At 36.4% G+C, this 19,223-nt stretch overlaps 1 protein-coding gene across 3 annotated transcripts in view; it reads left to right on the forward strand.

The window, feature by feature from the left end:
* Positions 1-19,223, forward strand: part of LOC106057861 (uncharacterized) — a 67,476-nt gene that overhangs the window by 14,554 nt on the left and 33,699 nt on the right. For 2 of the 3 annotated variants that reach the window (XM_056044642.1, XM_056044641.1), the window contains exons 4-6: positions 4,352-5,044; positions 8,361-8,468; positions 9,076-9,270. In XM_056044642.1, the coding sequence (XP_055900617.1) occupies positions 4,352-5,044; positions 8,361-8,468; positions 9,076-9,270 (996 nt within the window). The remainder of the gene's footprint in view (positions 1-4,351; positions 5,045-8,360; positions 8,469-9,075; positions 9,271-19,223) is intronic. The other variant, XM_056044643.1, reaches the window with a different exon arrangement.

Genomic DNA, 19,223 nt, shown 5'->3' on the forward strand with positions numbered 1-19,223 from the left:
TCACCCCGCCCTCGTTGTAGCCTAGGTACTCTGGTCCCGTGACAACAAAATAAACATTAAAGCACAAAAAAAAATACTTATTTCCCCTTCCAATAATAAAACAAATCTAATTAAAATATATTAAAACATAAATAATGACATTAGATCTAAAATATAAATAACAGTAAACAAACTTAAAACTTTCCACAATAACTAAGGCCATGGTAGTGGACTGCGGTTGTTCTGCTACACACACACAAACGGTTGTGGGCTCACAGCGGTTTGTGACACCGTCTTTCTCTATTCCTCTCTGTCCTTTGCCTTTGATAGAATTTCATTCACAGACAGGCCTGTCCATTCTTTGATGTTCTATTCCCTCGCTTTCTGTCTTTCTCTTCTTCCTGGTACTGTTCCCTGAAGAAAGGTCTTTGCGAGTCCTAAGGACCTTGTGATGTTGCCATAGAGTTTGAGTTTACATTTTTGACAGAGCTTAGCAGGTCATCGTGGGGTCCAATTGCTGTAATAATAATTATTTATTTATAAAGCGCTGTTAACAAACAAAATGTAGGCTCAAGGCGCTGTAATAACATTACAAACACAAACACGACAGCTGAAATAACAATTAATCTAAAAAAGTTTTAAATAGATAGGTCTTAATGTTCTTCTTAAAAGTGGTATAGCATGTTGTCTGTCTGAGATCAATGGGGAGTGAGTGAGTTCCATACTTTTGGTCCGTGCACTGAAAAACCCGCAGACCGTAGCTTTTGAGGGATAAACTTGTCACCACTAAAAGCGTTGAGTCCATTGAGCGCAGGGCTCTCTGGGGGACATATGGAGTAATCAGTTCGCTAAGGTACAAGGGCATCTGATTGTTATATATACACTGATGACAAAGTGTGGCGACCTTGTAATCGATTCTCGCTTTCATGTTTCTAATCTTTTCCTTCACGATGTTGCCTTTGTAAGTGACACCTAGGATTTAACTATATCTTCATCAATATTTGGTAATTGAAAACATATAAATATTAACAATGTAATAATAATAACATTAATAAATCTCCGTATCCTATGGTATCAAGTCGTTAGACGAACTAACAATAATAAGGCTAATAGTACAGTACCTACGTAAGGTACTATGTGTAGTAGAAAAAAAAGGCTTACAGCGTTTGAGGTAAAATGGCCCTTTAGCGTAATGTGGTACGGTCTATCTATAGGCTCAGGGCCCCGCGCTCTGCTAAGGCCGCCTATTGCTATTGTAGTGTTTGTCCGACTGACGACATGATACCTCATGATAACTTATTGAATGATTTTTAAATTGATAATTTGGTAAAGAACCATCTCTCATTTACGACCTCAGAGTAGAAACTTTTCAAAGTATCAATTTAAAATTGACTTCGTAATTATATTGGGATCACTCCAAAATTGTAGTATGAGACATATCTTATAAATTGTTGTCTATGCTTGAGCTATGTACATTCTTAATGCATTCTTTTTTAAAACAAAAGTTAAACATTTATTTAAAAACTAAAAAGCTATAAGAAGCTTTATTACAGAAAACATTTCATTTAGTAATGCATAATTTTTTTATAACATCGCTTCCGAAAAAAAAAAAAACAATCGTTGGAATAAAGGTAAACAAAAAAAATACCGGAAAATCATTTCCCTTATTAATATAGTCTCCCCTGTAGTTGACGTGAATACGTAGACCTAATGTCGACCTGCATATTTTGCCACATCTGATGAAGATCCAAATTAGAAATGTGTTCCTCCCCCATCCCTTCCGTATTCGCCCAGTGGTTACACCCTTGAGGTGACAAAGACATCTCCGACAGACTGACCGTGTGTCAGCTCCAACCAGTTTATTCACCTAGTGTGGATGAATCCTGTCTTGTTCAGAACTGGTTTTCCTGTCTCATGTAACAGGTAGCTCTGATCCTTTGTTGTGCTACGCCCACTGAGTTGAGCTCTGTCTAACTAGAGCCACAACATTACACTTACACATTACACTTTAACAACATCACACTTACATAGCATTTCACTTAGTACTTACACATTACACTTTTACAACATTACACTTACATAGCATTAAACTTAGTACTTACACATTACACTTTTACAACATTACACGTACACCGACACTTTTAAAAATCTAGCTCACTAATATTGAAATTAAAATCTTTTCAAAGTTTAATATTTCTAGTAGTTCAGGTGACCGGCCACTTCATCCCTGATCACTTCATCTCTGGTCACTTCATCTTTGGTGACTTCATCCTCTGTTATTTCATCTTTGGTCACATCATCCCCCGTCACTTCATCCCCTGTCATTTCATCCCCAATTAATTTTTTTTTCTTAGTCATTGTGTAATTGTTTTTGTTAAGGCTTGGTCATTAAGCCCTCATTTCATCCAATATATAACTATGTTTATTTAGAACACTTTTTGATATTTTGGACAGTTATATAGTGTTTATAGTGTTTCCCTCCACTCTTCATACTTGTTGAGAAATGAAACAAGGTTACAAAAGACAGTTTGTGTGGAAACGCAAACTCAAAATCGGCCCCCGAAGAGGTCCACCCAGGCAGGCTTCAATATTTTCAGAAAGAACATCCAAATAAAATTATATCAAAGACAAATGAGAGAATGAGAGATAAGAATGGAGAAAGAAGGTTAACAGATCTTGTGTAGTGCCCCAACGGTCCCGCAGATTAAAGACAGAGACAGAGTTTATGTAATTTCACATGAATTTATCTTAATTATTTTAAGAAATACTTTGCTTAGGAAAAGTTTTAATTCAAACGATTTTTCAGTATAAGAGTCACGATTGAGATGAGTTCTAAACCCAAATAATTTTTTTCCTAGGTGTAAGTGAATGTAAAGTTAGATGTGAACCTGGCCTAACTAGTTCCCCTTTTAGACCTTGTGGTCTATAGGGCAGATGATGTTAAGTTCATCTGTTTTTGTCGCCTATGGTTAGCGAGGGTGTCATGTAGCCAGCACAACGACCAACCGCCTATACTTTTCCCCAACTAATGTCAGGTACCCATTAGAGCTGAGTGGACTAAGAGACGCCCAAAGATTCCAAAGTTGAAAATCCCAGTCTTCACCAGAATTCGAACCCGGGACCCCGGTTCGGAAGCCAAGCGCTTTACCACTCAGAACCGCGCCTCCCCTGGCCTAACTGATGTCTTATAATTGATCTAATTGTTTTGAAATTAGTATATCTTTTATTCGGATGTTCAGAAAAATGGAGTTTATAAGATTACTATTTGTTTTAAATTAGGTCTAACTTATAATGCATACTAATTAGCTTTTTCTCTTTAAAAAAACTGCTTGCATAACTGATTTTAAAAATTAGATTTTTCGCTTTAAGAAAAAAAAAAGTAGCCGTTGCATCAGAACTTTGAATGGTCTAAAATATTGTGATGTCGGATTTTCAATATCTTTACTAGTTTACGAAATCTAAACGGGACAGACGGACAGACATTTCGCACAAAACTAATAGCGTCTTTTCCCCTTTCGGGACCGCTAATAATAGATGTCAATAAGTAGATCTAGTGTAATGCGTGGTTTGTTATATTGTTTCTATTTGATGTCAATATTATCCTGCGCATCATGATCAAAGGCCAAGGTGGGGTGGAAAGAGGGAAATACTTAGGATCATGACGTTGATAACTTATCTCATGATGGCCAGCTTTCACTTTATTTGTCAATCTTTCTTTCTTGAATATGGGCGTGTCTTTTCAAGCCCTATTATAACGTTTTATTTATTCTAATGAATGCCGAGTTCACGAAACACTGGCCAAGAAATGACCAACAATGTACAGCAATACGACTGAATAGATCGTCTCCTGGACTTACTTTCATCTGATTTGATTTCAATCAACACGCAAAGACAATGTTTACAGTAGCTCTATATCTATTGATGTTAAATGTTTCTATTTTGAATGACATTATATTCTTTTCTTATTTAATGTGTCACTCTTTTTGTCATGTAAATGAAAATAAATCTATAAAATATTGTTAATTTCATACTTTTTACAATTATTATTTGTTGGATTAGAGGATGAAATGATCAGGGGATGAAATGACCAGGGGATGAAAGGACTGGGGATGAGGTGACCGGGGATGAATTGACCAAAGATGAAATAACCCGGCGCTGAAATGACCGCGGATTAAGTGAAAGGGGATGAAATGACCGGAACTGTAGTTCAAAATGTGCTTTTCGATTTTTTAATATATGTTTGCATTGGTCACCTTATTATTGTTACATTGATGCAATATATCTGCGAATACTTTATGTAGATTTACAATTGTGCTGAATGCAAAACCATTAAGACTCTTAACATTTTGTTCATGCTTTTATTTTGTTCCAGGTTTCAAGACTACATTACAATTGTTTACATCTCAATCGTCACCATTTTCCCAAACACCAACTTTAGTTCGTACTACGGGCTCCAAACTAACACATTCCACAATCAGACCAAACTACCACTCCTCAAGCCGAACAGTTAAACCAACAAAACCAGCACCATCAACAAAAGCACCACAGTCCTCTAACCCAACAAAACCAGCACCATCAATAACAGCACCACAGTCCTCTAACCCAACAAAACCAGCACCATCAACAAAAGCACCACAGTCCTCTAACCCAACAAAACCAGCACCATCAACAAAAGCACCACAGTCCTCTAACCCAACAAAACCAGCACCATCAATAACAGCACCACAGTCCTCTAACCCAACAAAACAACCTACGAAACAAACATCGAGAACCATTGCGCCAAGCAGTTCTCCATTCACCAAAGGGACAATAAAACCAACGAAATCTACAACAGCACCCAAAACTCCAACGAACACAGAAAGTTCAAAATATTCAACCAAACAAAAACCAACATCAGCGTCGTCTGTGGGCTGGTCCCTCAAGACATCGACATTAGTCAAAAGCACAACCAAACAATCTCTACCACCAACACTGTTCACTTACTACCCGTCTACCACAGCACCATCCTCCTCCATTTTAACGACCACTCGGCTTCCACTGACGTCATCGACAACTGGAAGGTCATGTATGTATGAGAAATGTTTTTATAAATATTAGGGATTGGTCGATGGTTAAAGATAGGTCGAGTATTAACGGGATGGAATTAGTTATATAGTGAAGTTGTTTAAAGTTGACATGTTGGTATTAAGTGCTTTTATTGTTTAGATAGTTACTCTGAACTTTGTTTTGCTTTGAGTTTTGTTCTCTTGTCTCGACTACATCTTAGGACTCTTCCTGTTGTTCCAAAAAGTTTCTATACTCCATGCAGCAAAGTGTGCGTGAAATAAAAGACTGTTGGAGTTTGTAAGAATTGGTTCTTGTTCTGAATCCACTCTACAACCATTGAGTAGATCAAACACTCAGGTGTTGAAGGATTAGATACACGTCATTAATAGCTTTTTGTTTTCAAATAAATGTGTTTCTTTGGTGCATTGTGTAGATATTGTCTTCAAAGAAACTTACTTAGACTGCATGATTGTTTAAAATGTTTACATTAAAACATTTCTAGATCTATATAGAATTAGATGTGTGTTAAGCTCAAGATTGAATGCTCACTTTATAATTGTATTCTGTTACATAACCATGCATGTTTAGATCTGTAGATTCATAAGTAAAGACTCTCACGACCATTTTGACTTTGTACATTCACTTTTTAAATAACAATTGAAAAGAAAAGATCATTTGCAGAAACTAAGTTTGTCTTTAAAGTTTAGACCATAGACATACCTTGACTGGACATGGAGATTTTTTAACAATACAAAAATGTCGTGAAATTTTTTTAAAAGTTGAAACAAGTCGTTGTTTTTGTAAATTAGTAATAAGAAGTAAAGTTGTTTTTTTTTTTCAACCCTAACCTATGTAACATATAATTTAATTTTTAGATCTAGATCTAGTAATTAAACATCAAAAAATAAGATCCATAATCTAGAAAGATCTAGATAATCAATCAATTTAAATGTAAGCTACATAAGATGATTAAAATTAACAGACATGAATTATTTCGATCTAGGATTCTTGAAACATTATCCCAATGGAAAGTAACAGGAAATGGCTTTGTTTCATATATTAGCGTGAATATGTAGTTAGCCTATGCTAAAGAAAATCCGAGAAATGATTTTGCATTATTTCTAAACTTTGAAAATTAAAGATCATTAGTTTTCTAAGGCAGAAAAGATTGATTGTGACGACTTCCATAGTTCCATTAGAGCTTGAAATAGAGTTACGTACATAAAAATCTATATATATATAGGTCTTTGAATCGATCAATAGCGGATAAGAATTAATTTCTGGTTTCCAGTCTAGATATACATATTGTTATAAACCTGGTGTTGGCACAGAGAGGGGTAGTGGTGTGTGTGTAGTCAGCCGACGCAAATCGCCCCAGGCCAGCGCTAGACGAGCGGTCAACCGTGACGAGTTACGACGGCCAGCAGGGTCGAGTGTCAACATGACGGTTCGGGAAGGATCGCCGTCGTGAACAGAGCTCAGAAGCGTCACGAGGGATGTAGTCATGTGACGAAGCTAGAAACGTCGAGCGATGTTCCGTCCGGTTCTAGAAGGCCAGTAGGGACCCCATATAAAGAGCGGAGGTGTCGAAGTCAAGACGGTTGAGAAAAGGGGCTCAATACAGCAAGGTTCACGAGAGAAGGTTCACGACAGGGGTTCAGAGCCCGGTTCACTACAGTCCGGTCGACTACAGCACAGTTCAGTGTGGTTCAGCGGTGTGGTTTTGTACGGAGCATTACGACGGTTCAGTGCGGAGTACTATCAAGTACAGTTGAGACGAACGGCGTCTTGATCTTGGTCTGTGATCGAGTCCGACACAACGAGCTTAGTGTGTAAAGTCAGTCCTGAACTGTTGAACCCAGTGCAAGCCCGGAACGAGACGGAGAGGTCAGTGCAAGAGTTGATACCGCGGAATGGTGTTATCGGAGAGATATTTGTACAGTGTAGGTGTTGCCAATTGTACAGTTATTTATTCAACTATTAAAGTGTTACGTTACTTTGGAGCCCTGCGTTGTCAAGTATGGCGCAGTTTGAAGAGAGCCTGGATAGTGAGATTCGTCTATGGTTTAGACCAAATTATGAAATAATTGCAAGGTTTACTCTCCAAACTAACTTTCTTTTGATTTAGGTCAGTGATACGCATATAGATACGCATGTAGGTTTATTGCAAAGAAATTGATTGGTGTTTACAAATCATTCAATTACACAAAAACGACAATCCCTTCTTTACGATAACTCTCATCCATTAGCTATTAAGAGCAAAGTAATCGCTGTTACGAAATGCCATTCTAACGATTGGAGTTAATAGATAATACGATGTAATTGTGGTGATTGTGGTTGAGATAGTTTTTAAAGGATAGATTGTTATTTGAATTCTTATGACATACACCTTTGGAACTATTTTATGATCATTTAAACATTATCGTAATGCCGGAGATACTAGTTTAAAGCATGAACTCTAACAGACTTTTTAAATAAATACAAAACATTTATTCTAGAACTTGAAATCACTAGGATAAAGTAAACACTACAATTTAGTTTCAATACATCTACAGCAGTCACTGAAGCCCCGAAACTGTTATTGCTTCTACCTATACACTCTGCCTAGAACCATTGTATGTATGGACACCTCCAAATGTCGTCTTAGTTTTAAACAAACTTTTATGAAACTTCTAAACAATCAAAATGTTCTCAAAATACACCAGTGACTAACAAACAAGTTTCTTTTCGAAACCATGACCTTGACGCGTACATGACGTGACAGTCATCAGTTTCACATTGAAGTAATCGTCAGTAAGACAAAGAAAACTGTTATTTTAAGTAGAAGGTAGAGAAGACGCGAATATATTTGTTTTCAATCCTAGAAATATGCCACCATTAGGAAAAACATTTCCTATTCCATGGAAACAACAAAAGAAAAGATAGGACTAAGCTTAAACAGACGCTTCTCGAGACTTTGCTGACTGTAATACATTTATACATTAGCGTAAACTCATTGATCGACTAAAAGTCTCGACCTCATTTTGTCATTGTGGAATGATAGAAAAAAAAAACAATGACAAAGACACATTTTTGATTTTCAAACGCGTGTCTCCATCTAAACAATTGTTTTGTGCATTTTTTTTCCCACCCCCATCAAGATTTATTGTCAACATTTTCTACAGAAAATGTTTAAGATTCATGTACATTTTAGTCTAAAGATTCATGTACATTTTAGTCTAAAGATTCATGTACATTTGAGTCTAAAGATTCATGTAGCCTACATCTAGGTCTAATTTATTTGACGCCATTGTTAGAGAATGTATTTTTATATCTGACCTGCTTTTTTGTACCAGATCCTACAACTAGGTCATCTTCTTCAACAACAAGAAGCTCCTCAACGACAACCAGACTGACCACTACTACGTCATCAATAACGTCAACAGAGAAACCAAACATTCCAGGTTATTCTATTCTATTCCATTCCATTCTATTCTATTCTATTCTATTCCATTCCATTCTATTCCATTCCATTCTATTCTATTCTATTCCATTCCATTCCATTCCATTCTATTCTATTCCATTCCATTCTATTCCATTCTATTCCATTCTATTCCATTCCATTCTATTCTATTCTAGTCTATGGTTTCTTATTTAGGACACAAATTATTGTTTTAAATATAAAAACAAATAAAACTACGTTTGACCAACACATTCCTTGACTATTTTCTTTTTCTTTAGGTCAGTGCAATGCAAATATACAAAGTACAGACTATACATTTTATTAGACATTTCATTCATCAGTTATGTAAAAACAAATACAATTTTTCTATTTTGATTACTTTACTACATGTTAACTCAATCTAGTATGTGATGCTTGGCCAGGCGTTAGTTGGCGAGCTTAATGATAGGTCTATATTTCAAGAGAACACTCTTCCTCAGGCTACTGTTTCAAATATCTAAATCTAAATACACGTTTGTAATCGCAAAAAATGTTTCCCCTACAAATTTCATGTGATTGATTGATTGATTCATTGATTTCTCACCTTCGTTATAATTCGATTCTTTTAGAGCTCTGTCAAGGTGGCCAGGAAATAAATGGAGTCGGGTACAAGGCTCATTGGTCAGACTGTTCAAAGTTCATTCAGTGTCACTTTCTGCCAGATGGCACTGTCCACGTTGTCATGAAGTCCTGCCAGCATGGAACTCACTGGGATCAGAACACACTGTCTTGTACCAATGGAAACATCGCCCACTGTCCTTATGGTAAAATTGATGATAATTATTATGTTCATTGTTTAGATCTCAAAAACTAAATGCTTTGTTGAAAATCGGATTAGTAGAGTCACTTTTGCGGAGCAGGTATGTTTGCAGAACAGCTCGTCGAAATTAGTTAAAATCTACTTTATTTTGAAATTTTCTGCTAAACTATTGTAACGGTACTGCGCATGGTCCTTTTCTCTACATTTCCAATATAAGGGTTTTCCTTTCGCAGCAGAAAATTAATTTTGACTCCAGGTTGACAGATGTGGAATCGTCCATTATTTTTCACGTACCAGGAGAACCGCATAGGTCAGACCTTAAGGCTTTTTAAAAATGATAATGACACATCACCTGTATGATACACCTATTTTTCGGTTTATAAATGAATGTGGAAAAACTTCATTTCGTAGCCATCTACCAGGAATTTAATTTTAAAAAAATCGGGAGGTGTTTACCCAGTTTTTACCTTTTTAAAGATAGTCACAATTGTGGAACACTATAGACGTCATTTATTTGACCTGCGCATTTAGCTTAATATTTACATAGTGATTTAGATTATTGGAATTTAAATATGAGTTTGTATTAGTATACATAATTTAAAATCATTTAGAAAATAATATTACATATAATATATAATTTATGATTACCAGACGTCCAGCAAAAAGAGGACAAATCATAATATCAAATAATGTCATATAGACAAAGTCTTCTTTTTTGAAGTAACGTCTGTATTATATAAGATAAGATAAGATAAGGCCTATATAATATTAATATAACAAAAAAGAATTAAAGAATAGTGGAAAATAATCAGGGTAGTGTGACGTCAATTAAATTAAAGAGGTAAAGAATAATAAAGTGACAATGTGTTGTCTTAAGCTTTAATGTAAAATTAAAATTAATTAAGGATAAGGAGTCCAAGTATTATATAAGACTAATAAATATAAGCTTTATATAGGCTTTGTTCCGACATTTTTACCGTGTTCCGCAATTGTGACTTCTTAAAAACTCCTGTTCGTAATTGTGACTGACCACAACTCAGTCGATTTGAATGTAAAATTTAAATATCTGTTGAAAAACTAAACAATGCGTCTATTTTTATCGGAAAATGGATGGGCAATGCCTAGATGCTTTCAGTTTCTCCATAGGTCTAACCATTACGGAACAAAAAATTGAAAAATAAAAGTAGCTGCAAACTGTTCCGCAATAGTGACTCTACTATATTTCGTTTCACCCATAGACTTATATAGTATACTAGACTGGAAACCGGAAATAAATTATTATCCGCGATTGATCGATTCACAGACCTATATATTGTCTTACAATTTGTGCATTACACCAAACAAAAAACATTATAACTATAAGAAACCAAAGTGTACATTCACACCAGACTCACTCATAATTTACATGTGACAAAGTTTATACCAGATTGTTCTTATTTAATGATTTGATTGCCATGGGAACAAAAGAGTGTTTGTGTCTGTTTGTCTTTGCTATCGGTGTCTTGTATCTCTTTTGTGATGGTAAAATCACAAAATCCTGACACAAAGGGTGATTCTTTATTTCGAGGATCTTGTTAACTTTTTTATAGATGTTTGTCTCAAACAACTGCCCAAATGGGGTTTGTTTTTTGCCAATGATTTTGCCAGCAGCATTTAGGATTCTATTAAGCTTATTTTTATTTTTAATGCTCAGATTGCCATACCAGGCAGTGATATTGAAACTTAAAATATTGCAGATGTGAGCGTGATAAAACATAGCCAAGGCCTTTTCGCTAACATTAAACGAGGACAGTTTTCTTAGTAGTCGTAATCTTTGCTGCCCTTTTTTGCTGATATAATCAGTATTTGCAGTAAAATTTAGTTTATTGTCTAGGATAGTACCAAGATATTTAAAGGTTTGCACCATTTCAATAGTCTCGTGTAGTTGGTACAGTATTTGAGGTTGATGTACACACAAAGCCCCCCACCTTTCTTCTTCTTAGACTCAGCCGTTCTGTCAGATCTCACGAAAGAGAAACCATCAATAGCAATCAGGTTGTCGTTGTCATCCTCCTCTAACCACGTCTCAGTAAAAGCTAATAGACAACTTTCCCTAAATACGTGGTCGTAGCGTATATGGGCACAGATCTCATCCACTTTATTTCTTATTGAGCGGACGTTAGCTAGAATAATCGTAGGAAGTGGTGGGCGAAACCCTCTTCTTCTCAGTCTTTGCCGTAGTCCTCCTTTTTTCCCTCTTTTCCTTGTACTAATAGAGGAAGGGTAGAAACAATTTATATGTGCATAACACGGTGGAAGAGGCTTCCTCTTTGAACGATATATATATATATCATGGGCGTAGCCAGGATTTTTTTTCGGGGGGGAGAACCCCCCGCGAAAAAAATATATTTATATATTCTGACCCATCATTCTTTAGGAAGACGCTTTTTGTGCCCTAGAATATGTTCTTCCTGGAGTTGGTGGGAAAATTGTAGATTCCCCGCTATTGCCAGCAAGGGGGTCTGGGGGAGCGCTTAGAGCTCCCCCAGCGCGGGGCGAAGCCCCGCCGCCAAGCACTATTTCTGATATTGAAAGCCAACAAAATGCATATTCTGAGGTATCGACAGTCCATTTTCCTGCTATTAAAAATTTTTATTTTCAAAAACCTAATGTACTATTCTAACTTAGACCCTCCCGCGCCGTTCGCCGTCAAGCTGTCTCCACAAAAATCTGTCAAAGGTAATGTCTGATGCCTCTTCCCACCTGCTCTGAGGACCTCCATGAATGTGTGGAGCCAATTGTTACTAGGTTGTCATCGCAACTCTTATTATGCCTAATTCATTTTGTCCGAGAACATGTCCCGCAAACCTCATGCGACGCTCTGTCACAATCTTACTAAAGGGTCGACTCTCAGTTCGGCATAGGATTTCCTTGATTTAGACCCGATCTCTATAACTGACTCCTAAAATCTGTCTTAGCCATCTTTGTTGAGCCACATTTAGTGTTTTTCAATTTTGGCAGATGACTATTCACTGCACTTTATTAAATGAGCCCCACCACTGGTAGAAATGTGTAACCTCTCTTGAATACGCTCTTGATTGTAATTTGCTTTAGATTTTATATCGAAAAGTGAAGTTTTATTGTCAAATTCATCTTTTGGGGGTTTTATACTAAAACATCTCTGGAGTTAAGGTTTTTTTAAAATTCGAAACCCCATTTAGCTGCGGTCATAGAATTTAGTAACTGTAGTTTTCTTTAGAATAATATTGAAGATAGAGGTTTTCCACCTCAAAACGCTCTGTAGGGTGATTTTCAACTCAAAACCATCTGGAGTGGTTTTAAACTTTTAAAAAGCCATCTCAAAAACTCAAAACCCTCAATTGTCTTGGCTACGCTCAAATAATTTTAGTGTGTAATTTTTTTTTTATATTGAAGAGGTATTTTTAGCATCAAACCAATCTGAAGGTGGGTTTAAACTCAAAACTCCTTTTGTCAACGCTCATAGCATTTTGAGTGCGTAGTTTGCTTTTTTCTTACATTGAAGATGTATTTTTTAGCTTCAAACCCCGCTTGCTGAGGGTTTAAACCCAAAACCCCTTTGGCTAAGCTCATAGATTTCTGAGTTTGTAATTTTCTTTTTTTTATATTAAAGAGGTATTTTTTAGCTTCAAACTCCACTGGAGGGGAGTTTAAACCCAAAACCCCTTTGGCTACGATCATAGATTTCTGAGTTTGTAATTTTCTTTTTTTTTATATTGAAGAGATATTTTTTACCTTCAAACCCCGCTGAAGGGGAGTTGAAACTCAAAACTGAGTCAAAACCCATTTAGCTACGCTCATAAAATTTTGAGTGCGTTTTTTGCGTTTTTTTTCTACCGGGTATTGAAGAGGTATTTTTTAGCTTCAAACCCTACTAAAGAGGGAGTGGGGGTTAACTCAAAACTCCTTTGGCTACGCTCATAGAATTTTGAGAGGGTTTATCTAAAAATTTTGGATGGGGTTTAAAAATAAAAAATCTCCCTTACCTGTGCTCGTGAAATTTGGGATATTTTCGTTTGCAGTTTTTTTTGTTTTTTTTTGTTTTGTGTTATAGAAGAGGGGAATTTAACTGCGAAAACCCCTGGTAGGGGGTTTTAAACTCGAACCCCCCTGTAAGGGGTTTTAAACTCAAAACCCCCCTGGTAGGGGTTTTAAACTCAAAAAACCCTGGTAGGGGGTTATAAACTCAAAAACTCCTTTGCTGTGCTAGGGCAAGTGATAGTTTAGTATTAAAATCTTACCTAAAATAAACAAAATAAAAGCAAAAAATCAATCACTAAATTCCGATTTCATTTCGGGGGGGGGGGGTTAAACCCCAACCTCCCCCCAAGCTACGCCCATAATATATATATATATATATATATATATTTATGTACGTAAACTCTTTCAAGCTCTAAGGAGAGTCGCCCCAATCAATCTTTTCTGTCTTAGAAAAGTAATGATCTTTAGTTTTCAAAGTTTAGAAATAATGCAAAATCATTTCTCTGATATTCACGCAAATATATGAAACAAAGCTATTTCCTGTTTGTTTCCATTGAGATAATGTTTCAAAAATCCTAGATCGAAATAATTCATTTTGATTTAAATCATCTTATGTACATTTAAATAGATTGATTACTAGATCTCTCTAGATTATGTATCTAAAAATTGCAAAATAATAATTATGAGACGAGAGTATTCTTGTTTTTGATGTTCAATTACTAGATCTAGATCTAAAAATTAAATTATATGTTACATAGGTTAGGGTAGAAAAAAATAAACACTTTACGTCTATTAACTACTTTACAAAACAACGCCGTGTTCCAACTTTCTAAAAAAGTTTCACATTTTTTGTAGTGTTAAAAAATCTTCTTGTGGGTGAATACAGAGTAGAGTTGTGAGGTTATTTAAGTTCGTTGTGTCGTGTGGTGCAGTTTGCAGAAAGCCTGGGTAGTAGGAGATATATATGTTAAAATGTTAACATGTTAAAATGCTACATTCCTTGACTACGTCATGCTGACCAGACGTCTGTCTAGCTGTGCGGGTATATCTCCAGAGGTAGAGATGAACAACTCCCACCCCCTTTTATTTGTTTAGTCCATCACATTGAGTTTTTTTTATAGGCAGGTGACAACAAGTTAAATGCGATGGACGTAGGTTTCATGTCAGCGTATTGACACTCTCTAGAGGTCACACCTTTCGAGGGAACTGAGTTTGTTTATTTAGTAGTTTATCTTTATTACGGAGGCTGGATTACCATAGCCACACCTCTAAGGTAACCAGGTATAATTCCAGATGAACAACTCCCTCCCCCTTTTATTTGTTTAGTCCACCCCATTGAGTTCATTGATTGACAGGTGACCACAAGTCAGATACGATGGACGTAAGCACTCTCTAGAGGTCACACGAGGGAACTATGTTTGTTTACTTAGTAGTTAATCTTAATTGGGGGGGGGGGGGGGTGGACTGGACTTCAAGCCAAACATCTACACGGGTATCCGGACAAAGAGTTTGCTTATTTGGAGAAAAATCTTAATCACGTGGTTGGGCTAGAGGCCACACCTTTTCAAGTGTGCCGAGTTACTTGAACATAAATCTCAATTAGTAAGCTGGACTAAAGATCGCACACACCTAAACGAGTGACCTTTAGCTACACAGAACACAAACCGCGAGATTATATAGCCCAGTAAGCCAGTAACTAATTATTTAGTAGAAGACACGACCAGGGCTATCTTTCAATGGAGAGCTAAACACCCACTACTCTTTATTTTATTTCTTTGGTTCTTGACACCCAATGTATTGATAGACATTGACCATTTTTAAGCCAGAATGAAAAAACACAACGTGCTAACAAAGGATATTACACTGTCAATAAATATTACGGTTAAATAATTTTTCTAACGTGTTAACTTGAATATTATTCCTGCAAATATGTGTCTTGATTTGATAATAATATTCTTAATAATTTGTGACAGTCAATTAACTCCTTGTTATTACTATTTTTTTAGCTTAAGATGCGTACTTAGCCACTGTGTATCAGACTAGGACGACTTTTACACATAAATAACGGAAAACCTTACAGTAAATTTTAAAATCGCATAAAATAAATTGAATAATAGTACCGCAGTTAGATCTAGCAAACAAAGAAAGTGTAAAGTGAAAAGTGGAGTGTAAAAAAAAAAACAACAAAAAAAACCTTGACCTCTAACTAGTGGACGGGTATAACTTATCTACATGCTTGACTGACCATGCCAATGATGCCAATGTGTTGTCTTTTTTGACTGACACCCAACTCTATTGCGTGCGTATGCTCAAGGAAAAAACAATGCGTGATGATTAACACAAACAACTATACACACTACACTAGGACTTCATGTGTAGGCTCACTAGGTATATCTGACCAGGGTGTTGTTCTGAAATTCATGAACACATACATCCGACCACTATACAAGGCAGATTGCACTTTACTTGTGAGATTTACATTAGTAACTAGTTAAATATATACTAACATTATTTACATTGACCTTCCTACACACATCCTTTACAGTTGGTGGCATCGTACATACACACAGACACACTCATGCTATACAGATTTTTAGAAATACTGTTAAGCTTGAATAAATCAATCAGTAACAGAGTTTAAAACAATAACGTATATAAAAGGGAAAAAAATAAAACCAACCAATATAGGTATGTTATTTAACAGTTTCGTAAAACGTTCAGCAACACAAGCTATTAACAAGACACTTAGGTATCCGGCTCCGGCTCCGGCCCCGGCCGAATATCAAATTCTACTATCCGGTCATATCCGGTGCACCCCTATATATATATATATATATATATATATATATATATATATATATATATATATATATATATATATATATATAATATATATATATATATATATATAATTCTCTTCATGGCTCAAGAGTTTGAACACCAAGTAATGGGAAGATATATCTTTTATATCTGCAAGTCGGACGGACTAAAGTTACCCCATGTAATTTTAGATGCGAAAAAAAAAGATAGGGGAGGGAACAAGTAGTATTCACCCGTCACTAAATAGCATAGCCGGGCTTAACCATTGTGACCAAGAAGTCATGGAAAGAGAACAAGTAATCTACTCTTTATTCACCCGTCACTAAATAGCAGGGCCGGACCCAACTATTGTGGGGCCCTATGCGAAAAGGATTTCGCGGGGCCCAGTTTTGGTAGGGATACGGATAATAAGTGAAAATTAAGAGTTTGTATTAGAAAATAAATTCGTCTTTGCATTTTATTCATTCTTTACTACGTACAGAATTACTTTACGAGCCTTGCGTGTAGCGAAGTCATACAGTACATCATAAAAGTTCTATTTCCTACATAGATCACGCTCAATAGCAAGAATTACCAAATGTTTCAATCTATCTTTGAGAATTGTTGACCTCAATAGTTTGAGGCGTGAGAAGCTTCTTTCACTAGATTCCACAATTATTGCATAATGCCGTTCTTTTTTATGGCGTGTAGGATTGGCGTTTTTCATATTGAATGACACCCCAAAATGACAATTTTCGTCTATATATTGCAGGAGATTTATATGAGTTTTTAAAAGGTTTTAATAATATCCGGATATTTCCAGGACATTTTCGTATATTTTGCAATTTCATGAGATTTCCAGGAGCTCCTGGTAAATCGACAGGAGGCCCGGGAAATCTGTTATAAGTTATAAAATGGTTTAATTTAATAATTTATGCACCTAGAATTAGCGCGGGTCTTATGAAAGTGCGGGTCCTACAAAATAGCGGCGTATGCTACGCCGCCGGTCGACTAGTTGTATAGAATACAAGAAGTTTTCAGACCAAATAGGAAAGGCCTCTATAAGCACTAGCATTACATACCGGGGATGCCTTTTGATTTGTTTCCAGGCTTTATATGGTTTATCTGGGTGGAACATTCGCTCAATTTTTTAAAAAATGATCCCCATATTTAGCCCGTGAATTAGTGTATCTGTTAAAATGAAGCCAAACGGCCCTCCCTCTTCCCTTCTCTCTCTTCTTTTCCCTCTCTTTCTCTTCCCTTCTCTCTCTCTGTCTCTTTCTCTTCCCTTCTCTCTCTCTCTCTCTTCCCTTCTTTCTCTTTCTCTTCCCTTCTCTCTCTCTCTTCCCTTCTTTCTCTTCCCTTCTCTCTCTCTTTCTCTTCCCTTCTCTTTCTCTTCCCTTCTTTCTCTTTCTCTTTCTCTTCCCTTCTCTCTCTCGCTTCCCTTCTCTCTCTCTATCTCTTTCTCTTTCCTTATCACTCTCTTCCCTTCTCTCTCTCTTTCTCTTCCATTCGCTCTCTTTCTCTTCCTTTCTCTCTATCTCTCCCTCTCTCCACTTCTCTCTCTATTTCTCTTCCCTTTTTTCTCTCTCAATCTTTTTTCCTTCTCTCTCTCTCTCTCTCTCTCTTCCTCTTCCCTTCTCTCTCTTTCTCTTTCCTTCTCTCTCTCTCTCTCTTTTTTCTTCCCTTCTCTTTCTCTCTTTTTTCTCCCATCTCTCTTTCTCTTCCCTTCTCTCTCTCTTTCTCTTCCCTTCTCTCTCTCTTTCTCTTTCCTTCTCTCTCTCTCTCGTTCTCTTCCCTTCTCTCTCTCTCTTTCTCTTCCCTTCTTTCTCTCTCTTTCTCTTTCCTTCTCTCTCTCTCTCTCTTTCTCTTTCCTTCTCTCTCTCTCTTTCTCTTCCCTTCTTTCTCTCTCTTTCTCTTCCCTTCTCTCTCTCTCTTTCTCTTCCCTTCTCTCTCTTCCCTTCTCTCTCTCTTTCTCTTCCCTTCTCTCTCTCTCTTTCTCTTCCCTTCTCTCTCTCTTTTTCTTCCCTTCTCTTTCTCTCTTTTTTCCCCATCTCTCTTTCTCTTCCCTTCTCTCTCTTCCCTTCTCTCTCTCTTTCTCTTCCCTTCTCTCTCTCTTTCTCTTCCCTTCTTTCTCTCTCTTTCTCTTCCCTTCTCTCTCTTTCTCTTCCCTTCTCTCTCTCTTTCTCTTCCCTTCTCACTCTCTCTTTTTCTTCCCTTCTCTTTCTCTCTTTTTTTTATTATCTCTCTTTCTCTTCCCTTCTCTCTCTCTTCCCTTCTCTCTCTCTTTTTCTTCCCTTCTCTTTCTCTCTTTTTTTCCCATCTCTCTTTCTCTTCCCTTCTCTCTCTCTTCCCTTCTCTCTCTTCCCTTCTCTCTCTCTTTCTCTTCTCTCTCTCTTTCTCTTTCCTTTTCTCTCTCTCTCTGTTTCCAGAACCCACATTTTTTTCCCCTGCAAATCGTAATTTCTCCCACATAGACTTTTGACTTGATTTAGAAAGACTTTTGACTTGATTTAGAAAGACTTTTGACTTGATTTAGAAAGACTTTTGACTTGATTTGGAAAGACCCGCTTTATAATACCTCCCCAACACACATACGCACTTATGCTTTTAGCCTGTGAATTCTAGTAACATTTGTTCTGCTCCCCCTACCTCCCGCCCTCAACACCCGATCTTTTTTTTATGCTTTTTAATATCGGTTATGTTTTTTTTTTATTGAGACTCTGTCTAAAAGGAAACGTAAATGACGTAAGGGGAAAAGAAAGATTTCATTGACTTAGAGAGATAGATATTAGATCTAGACTGGACATGGAGATCTTTTAACACTACAAAAAATGTCGTGAATTTTTTTTTTTAAGTTGAAACAAGGCATTGTTTTGTAAAGTAGTTCTAAGAAGTAAAGTTGTAACATATAATTTAATGTTTAGATCTAGATCTAGTAATTCAACATAAAAAAATAAGAATACTCTCGTCTCATAATTATTATTTTGCAATTTTCAGATACATAATCTAGAAAGATCTAGGTAATCAATCTATTTAAATGTAAGGCCTACAGACATGAATTATTTCGAACTAGGATTTTTAATACATTATCTCAACGGAAACTAACAGTAAATGTATTTGTTTCATATATTTGCGTGAATATATAGTTCTGTGGTT

The sequence above is a fragment of the Biomphalaria glabrata genome, chromosome 10, assembly GCF_947242115.1.
Source record: "Biomphalaria glabrata chromosome 10, xgBioGlab47.1, whole genome shotgun sequence".
Taxonomy (NCBI): domain Eukaryota; kingdom Metazoa; phylum Mollusca; class Gastropoda; family Planorbidae; genus Biomphalaria; species Biomphalaria glabrata.